Genomic DNA, 7,046 nt, shown 5'->3' with positions numbered 1-7,046 from the left:
TATCTTTTCCCTCCAATCGGATTTACGCTGCCAAATTCCGCGCTCTTATCCCTCCCACTCCCCCCTCACTCCCCCTCTCTCTCTCCCTGTGAATTTTTCAAATCCCAACCCTCCGCCATGGAGCTCACTCCTCCGCCCCACCGTTGCATTTGGTCCTCGCCGATTCGTTCGTCCTCCTCCTCGTACCGACCTCTCCTCGTTTCAATTTCGCCTCGGAAGACCAAGCTCCTCAGGTCCGTACCTTCTTTTGGATCGATTCGCCGGAGAAATCTGTGCTCCGCCTCCAGCTCCGAGACGTTGGTTGGGTCGCGGAAGGAGGACGGCGGCAAGCAGAGTCAGGCGGTGAGCAAGAAAGACGAGGAGGAAGACTTGAAATCTTGGATGCACAAGAACGGGCTGCCTCCTTGCAAGGTCGTGCTCAAAGACAAACCTTCCTACGACGAGAAGCTCCGGCCCATTCATTACGTAGCTGCCAGCGAAGATCTTGAGGTGATGAGACTCTGAATTTTCAATTTCTGTAATGTAATTCATAAAGTTCATTGGGTTTTTGTTCTTTGAGTTTCATAAAGATCTTGAGGTGATGGGTTTTGATTTTTATGTTCTTTGAATTGTTGTGATTGCTAGGTTGGTGATGTCGCATTTTCGGTGCCGGATTCTTTAGTTGTAACTCTCAAGAGAGTGTTGGGGAACGAAACAATTGGTAATGTTCATTGTCTATTGTTTGATTTCTTGACTTTTCTAATGCATGTTCATAGCCGATGGGATATGGGGGGCATACATTAATGTGCAGGATGCTTGTCTTATTGTGCAGCTGAATTATTAACTACGAACAAATTATCGGAATTGGCATGCTTGGCATTGTATCTGATGTACGAGAAGAAACAAGGAAAGAAGTCATTTTGGTATCCCTATATAAGAGAGCTCGATCGTCAGCGAGGGAGGGGTCAATTGGCGGTGGAATCACCCCTTTTATGGTCAGAAGCTGAACTGGCTTATCTTACAGGCAGCCCCACAAAGGTATCTTATGCTACGATCGCTGTACATGCAAGTTTAAGTAAGTTATGGAATTATTCAGTATTTCAAAATGTTCTTACCCTACATTCTTGTGGTGATGAATCAGGCTGACGTTCGTGCAAGGGCCGAAGGAATTAAAAGAGAATATAATGAGCTTGACACTGTCTGGTTTATGGCTGGTTCCCTATTTCAGGTATTACTCAAGTGTATTTGATTGGCACTAGTGTTGTAGCCAATGATATGGACTTAAATTTTCTTCATTTTGCAGCAATACCCATATGATATTCCTACGGAGGCCTTCCCATTTGAGATATTCAAACAAGCTTTTGTTGCAGTTCAGTCTTGTGTAGTGCATTTGCAGGTAAGTTCTTCATTCTTTCGTCAATATATTTTCTTGTTACAATTAACCAACGCAAGATAAGAAAAGGGTAAAACGAGTTTCTTAAGTGCTCCACGTCGCCTCTTTGTGCTATGTGTTTCTAAATCAAGCCATCTGGATTTCTTACATTTGTTTCCCTTTCCGACGCAGAAAGTTAGTTTGGCTCAAAGATTTGCTTTGGTTCCTCTTGGGCCCCCATTGTTAGCTTACGGAAGCAACTGTAGAGCAATGTTGACGGCTGTTGATGGTGCTGTTCAACTAGTGGTCGATCGGCCATATAAGGCAGGGGAGTCTATTGTTGTGTGGTATGTTATTTGAACTTTTCAAGATTTTGTAGCCATAGCGTGGCCTTATCATGTTACTTCAGTGTAGAAATCATAAAACTGTAATTTTGTAAAATATTATAGGTGTGGACCACAGCCTAATTCAAAGTTGCTTATAAACTATGGTTTTGTTGACGAAGATAATTCTTATGACCGTTTGGTGGTTGAGGTAAATTCTGGACAATTTCATAAGCTTGCAGGTCTGTTCATGTCCAATGTGTATGTGTTTGAAATATCCCATATGTCCTATGTGTTCCAGGCAGCTTTGAACACTGAGGATCCACAATATCAAGATAAAAGAATGGTTGCTCAAAGAAATGGAAAATTATCAGTACAAACTTTTCAGGTGTGTACTTAAAACTATTTCCCTTAAGAAAGTTATAACACAATTTTCTACATTAGTCTTTAATCTGCCTCATTGCTTTCAGGTATATGTGGGAAAGGAAAAGGAAACGGTCTCCGATATGCTTCCTTATCTGCGACTGGGCTATGTTTCAGATCCTTCAGAGATGCAATCTGTTATCTCCTCTCAAGGTCCAATTTGTCCAGTAAGTTAACTTTTCTGTTAAGAGCAAAGTGATTTTCATCAGTAGAATTTGATGGCACTACTCCATAAGAGACTGGAACGTAGAACATTTGGGGACCTTGTTAAGGTTTAATAAACATGCTAAAGGTTGTTATTGTCAAGTTATCTGGCATGTGGTTGTTGATATATACTATGCCTATGATTGTATGGAATTCAAAATTATTCGATTAACTGGTGAATATGTATCTTGTCTTTAATGAAGCCAAAAAATTAATGGTGATAAATGACATAGACTGCTGGATGTTATAAACTTAATAGGTGAGTCCTTGTATGGAACGAGCGGTGTTGGACCAACTTGCTGATTATTTTAGAACACGGCTGGCTGGCTATCCAACTACATTGAGTGAAGATGATTCTTTGGTAATCTTGGCTCTGTCAAATTAGTAGTGGTACCAGGTTATTGCTAGCTGAATGCAAATTAATATTCTCACTCTTGTGCAGTTGGCAGATGCTAATTTGAATCCGAAGAAGCGAGTTGCTACTCGGCTTGTTAGGTTAGAAAAGAAAATGCTCCATGCATGCCTGAAGGTGGTGGTCGATTTGATAGGCCAGTTACCAGACGACACTGTATCACCATGCCCAGCTCCTTATGCCCCCTTGTTGAAATAAAAAGGTGCGCGTGTTGCTTATTGGTTCAAATGGGAGAATGTAATCCAGTTAAGCTGAAGGAATTTTATGAATCGTTGGGATACAGGAAAGAAAGAGAGTGCGTAGGAATTTTATGAATCGTTGGGATACAGGAAAGATATTTTTTAAAAATATCTGAAAAATGAATGGGTTTGGTTAAATTATGTTGGAATGAACAATCTGAATCTGCAACCGAATGCGAGGAACCTAAAAAACTAAATCTTTTGTTAGAGTTGTATCTTTCTGCTACTAAATCATTATTTGTGTTATTTCCCTTGATAAGATTTTACCGCGTTAGTCCGTTTGCATCTGTTGTCATTGAGGAATTTCTGGATCTTTAATGGTAATTTCTGATTGTTAACAGAATAGAAAAGTTTCATAGTTGAAGGGATGCATCCTACTCAGTTCCTTTCCAAAACTTTTTATCTTTGCAGATGGATCGAAGGAAGCGGTCAACGCATAGGGCAACCAAGGAGAACTGGAATATGTCTGTGGCTCCATCACGCATCAAAGAGGAGAGAATCAGGCATTCTTTTTCAGTAACATGTAAATTCCTTCCCACTTGTTTGTCAACATTCAATATGACCCGTCCCGACACTCTCCATCGTATATTCTCCCGAATTCATTTTCTTCCTCCCTCGGATGAATGGGGTGCCGGAAAAGAGAAACGAAAGGAAATGAAAATGATACGAAGGATGAATGCCTTGATGATTTTGGTAGCTAATGTAATCTTTGGTCGTTCTCTGTAAATGTGAATCAGGACGACCAGTCTCTTAATCCATTTGTGTTCAATGTACATTACTTTGTTCAGAACAAGCATAACCCTTCTCGTAGAAGCTTACTCTGCCTCCGCCATTTTACTCGAATATCTGGGTTGATTGTCGAAAAAACCGATATAAATCGTCGGTTGTAGCTCATGCATCAAAACTTGATTGTTGAGTTCTTGCAAAATCGTTTATGGATGATCAAAAGAAAAGCTCATGTAAAGCATGTTCAAAACTGGTTCTATAACTAGACAGTAGCCAGAGATATCTACTTCTAATCCGGGAGAAAATGACTGAAATTTTTCTATCTCTTTGCAAAATAAGGATCCGAAAAAACAATTCAGTGCTGCAGCATGTTTGTTCATGGCCATTCTCAACTTCAAGTCGATATGTTGGGTGAACCTGCTTAATTCATATGTTAAACTTCTGAGGAACGCTATCATAATCATCGAAGTCAAATCTCTGCCGCTCTCTTCCAGTCTGAACATATAAGCAGGTATTAGTTTGATTGACGAACTAGCTAGTTCAGTAACACTACGGGGGCAATTCACTCTCACCTTTGATAGGAACAAAGGATCAGTTGAGATGTTTTCATCAATAGCGGTCAGCTTCCTTGACAGAGCCATTATCCTGGATGAAGAGGAGGGGAACCGCATTTAAAATGGAAAAAAGCACACCACCTCTCCCGCAGACAAAAGAAAAGAACAATGCAAAATTTAATTGACATTCGGAGAATTTACCTCTGTATTGATGAGTCAATGTGTTCAATCATGTGACAGGTTTTATATTGCTCAGGATCCTCAAGAAATCTAACCATTCCATCCTTCTGGTTGATTGTTGCGAATATCTGACCATCTTCAATCTACACTTTGGTAAAAGAGAACATTAGGGTTCAATACAAAAGATTTGTAATACCGATACTTTATTGCTGCTAATTTTGATTTACCATTTGTAGCACATGCATTTCTGCTTCCTTAGCGCTGTTTAGTTGAACGCTGTTGGCTATATCTTGAAGGGAAAGAGTCAAGTATGTCTGCGTCAGTCTCTGAATGTTTCGCTTATACTGGGAAGATAATACCTGCTTCACCAGTCCAAGATTGTTGTCCTAGAGAAAAACACAATTCGAAAGCCAAATTAAGATGGTTGAAGAATTCAAGTCAGAGACTCGTAGGTTACTGAGGAATCATGTTGCATCCACTTTTTCTTTGACACCATGAATATGAAATACAAATAAAGGAAAAACAACGGGATGAAAACATTAAAAGAACTCACATTTTCATACTTTTCCCTGTGTCTGTCAACCATTGCCTCCAAATGTACAATTTTTCCGCTGACATAGCAATGCGCCAATTCAATGTAGGGCTGCTCAAAAGGGAGTTAAAAAACCAAATAAAGTCATCGGAGCTGGTAAGTTTAAATGCTAGCCTACTATGGAATGCCTGATTATATCAGGATTCAAATAAAACAATCCATTAAAGAAAATACATGCAGCAAAGAGCAGCGCTCAACTTTGCATTACCTGACAATAATTTTTTAGATTCCTCTGACATACTGAGGAGGTGTATTTAGGGAGACTGGTGCAGAACTATCACCACAAAAAGAACAATCATCAAATTATCCTCAAACAAATTTACAGCACAAACTGATGAACTTGTCAAGTCAAAACCGAGTCAAATTAAATGTCAAGGTAGATGGATCTATAAGAAGAAAGGCATACATTCCAATTGTGAATGAGTGAAACCAATATATGCTTTTTGTACGCTTCAACAGCTATTGCATTAAAAGAAGTCATTGGTGATGTTACAACCTGGAAAATACGATTTGCGATTAGAATGGACAAGTAAATCAAACTTCATAAAGAACATAATTTGAAGAGTATAAGAAGGTAAACTGAATATAGATCACAGACATTGTGAAGAAGCTCCAATGCTTTGCGAAAACGCTTTTGTCCGATGCATATCATCCCCCTACAATGAGGTCAAAAGTGAAATAGTGTCAGAAATTTCCTTAGCAACACAAAACCCCCCATAGATTAAAGAATTAAGAAGAAGTGAAACATGTCAAATATGTCAAACGAAGCAAGGACACTTCCAAGAAGAAAATGAAAGTAATTTCCTCAATAATTAAAAACAGCTAACTCAAGTGAAAGCAAACTGAAACAAAGATAACACTGTGTTGAAAGAGCAACTGACCCGTAATAGCAATAGAGAAAAAGATCCCTTGGCTGATCAACCTCAAATATGTCATCATCTAAAACGGAATATCCAACTTTATAGGATTTTGACAACAAACAAAGCAGAAGAAGCTCTGGATGCAAAGAAGTCAAATGTTCTGAGGAGGTCTGAATTTTCTGAATAGCTGTCAGCATCGGTGCCACTCCCCGCAGTGGTGCTTCAAGAAGCATAACATGATCTTTGAACCTCTTGCAAACAGATATGACTGCAAACCAAACAAATCCACAGAAAGAGAAATGAAATATGCAGTTTAACGTTTACGCAAATTAAATAAAAGAGTAAAGATGAATACATTTATCAGGTTGCAAACGAATCTGCTCCACGACACAGGAATTGATAAATCTAGCAATGGGCAGGACCAACGCACTCGCCTGCTCTTTTGAAATCGAACCAGATGAGCATGCCTCCCTGCCACCACATTCACAAACCCATGGTACAGTCAAATTTCCACCAAATTTTCAAATGCTGGTAACTAGCAACCAGGCGGAATCTTAAAAAAATGAACCGCACACTATACATGTTCTCGACAATCAAATTTGTGAACACAATTGCAATTTTCAAGCACTGCCAGAATTCTTAATGCAAATTATGTAAAATCAGATCAAAAGATGTGTCTGAATTCTTTTACTCGATCACCAAACAGTAGATTAGGGCACACAATTATCGCTCCCACATCCCCCAATAATCAAACCCTAACACATTGCGAACGACGCCATCTGACTACACCCTAGGGCATCCAATACTGAAAACAAAATACACACACAAAATTCGAAAACGAGGAGTGTTAGAGTGAAGAAGAGGCTCACAGGATGTAGAGGTATCCGAGAGAGTGAGTGGCGGGGTCGAGCTGGTCGAGAACGGGAAGCAACCGAGTCGACTCGGCGTAGAGCGACTCCTGCGCTTGCTTCAGAAGGACGTGGAGGTGCGAGATGTCGCCGGAGCTCGACAGCCCTTGGATGTTCGTCACCAGAGATTGTATGGCTTCCATGGCTTCCGGTCAAGTTTCCGATTTCTGAGAATCGAAGCGGAAACGAGAGAGAAAGCTTCGGGAGCTCGCTCTGGTTTTTGGTTGTGTGTGTGTGTTATGCGAGTTAAAAACACGATCAACTAAGCACATTA

The 7,046-nt window shown here is 40.1% G+C and overlaps 2 protein-coding genes across 3 annotated transcripts; one reads left to right on the top strand and one right to left on the bottom strand.

Moving 5' to 3' along the window:
- On the top strand, positions 1-3,829 carry LOC137739123 (uncharacterized). 2 transcript variants are annotated; one of them, XM_068478618.1, is made up of 12 exons: positions 2-489; positions 625-700; positions 812-1,017; positions 1,121-1,207; positions 1,283-1,375; positions 1,544-1,698; positions 1,801-1,885; positions 1,976-2,062; positions 2,145-2,264; positions 2,561-2,662; positions 2,744-2,915; positions 3,364-3,829. In XM_068478618.1, the coding sequence occupies exons 1-11, from the start codon at positions 118-120 to the stop codon at positions 2,909-2,911; spliced, it is 1,551 nt and encodes a 516-aa protein (XP_068334719.1). In that variant the 5' UTR covers positions 2-117; the 3' UTR covers positions 2,912-2,915; positions 3,364-3,829. The 2 variants fall into 2 exon arrangements, with proteins under 2 accessions (XP_068334720.1, XP_068334719.1); XM_068478619.1 differs by lacking the exon at positions 3,364-3,829 and having other exon boundaries at positions 1-489; positions 2,744-2,916.
- Positions 3,830-3,983: 154 nt separating this feature from the next.
- On the bottom strand, positions 3,984-7,010 carry LOC137739124 (COP9 signalosome complex subunit 3-like). The gene is made up of 11 exons (XM_068478620.1): positions 6,734-7,010; positions 6,220-6,335; positions 5,886-6,132; positions 5,603-5,660; positions 5,411-5,500; positions 5,213-5,278; positions 4,966-5,055; positions 4,640-4,798; positions 4,434-4,555; positions 4,251-4,323; positions 3,984-4,173 (listed from the first exon to the last, which is right to left on the bottom strand). The coding sequence occupies exons 1-11, from the start codon at positions 6,913-6,915 to the stop codon at positions 4,105-4,107; spliced, it is 1,272 nt and encodes a 423-aa protein (XP_068334721.1). The 5' UTR covers positions 6,916-7,010; the 3' UTR covers positions 3,984-4,104.
- Positions 7,011-7,046: the final 36 nt, after the last annotated feature.

The sequence above is a fragment of the Pyrus communis genome, chromosome 7 (genome assembly GCF_963583255.1).
Source record: "Pyrus communis chromosome 7, drPyrComm1.1, whole genome shotgun sequence".
Lineage (NCBI taxonomy): Eukaryota > Viridiplantae > Streptophyta > Magnoliopsida > Rosales > Rosaceae > Pyrus > Pyrus communis.
This window is presented reverse-complemented; position numbering and strand designations above follow the sequence as displayed.

Coding starts and splice junctions, on each gene's coding strand:
- LOC137739123 (XM_068478618.1), top strand. CDS start 118: ATGGAGCTCACTCCTCCGCCCCACCGTTGCATTTGGTCCTCGCCGATT. Junction 701..811: donor GTTGGGGAACGAAACAATTG/GTAATGTTCATT, acceptor CTTATTGTGCAG/CTGAATTATTAACTACGAAC. Junction 1,208..1,282: donor TGGCTGGTTCCCTATTTCAG/GTATTACTCAAG, acceptor TTCATTTTGCAG/CAATACCCATATGATATTCC.
- LOC137739124 (XM_068478620.1), bottom strand. CDS start 6,915: ATGGAAGCCATACAATCTCTGGTGACGAACATCCAAGGGCTGTCGAGC. Junction 4,799..4,965: donor ACAGGGAAAAGTATGAAAAT/GTGAGTTCTTTT, acceptor GTTTTTCTCTAG/GACAACAATCTTGGACTGGT. Junction 4,556..4,639: donor AAATGCATGTGCTACAAATG/GTAAATCAAAAT, acceptor ACCAAAGTGTAG/ATTGAAGATGGTCAGATATT.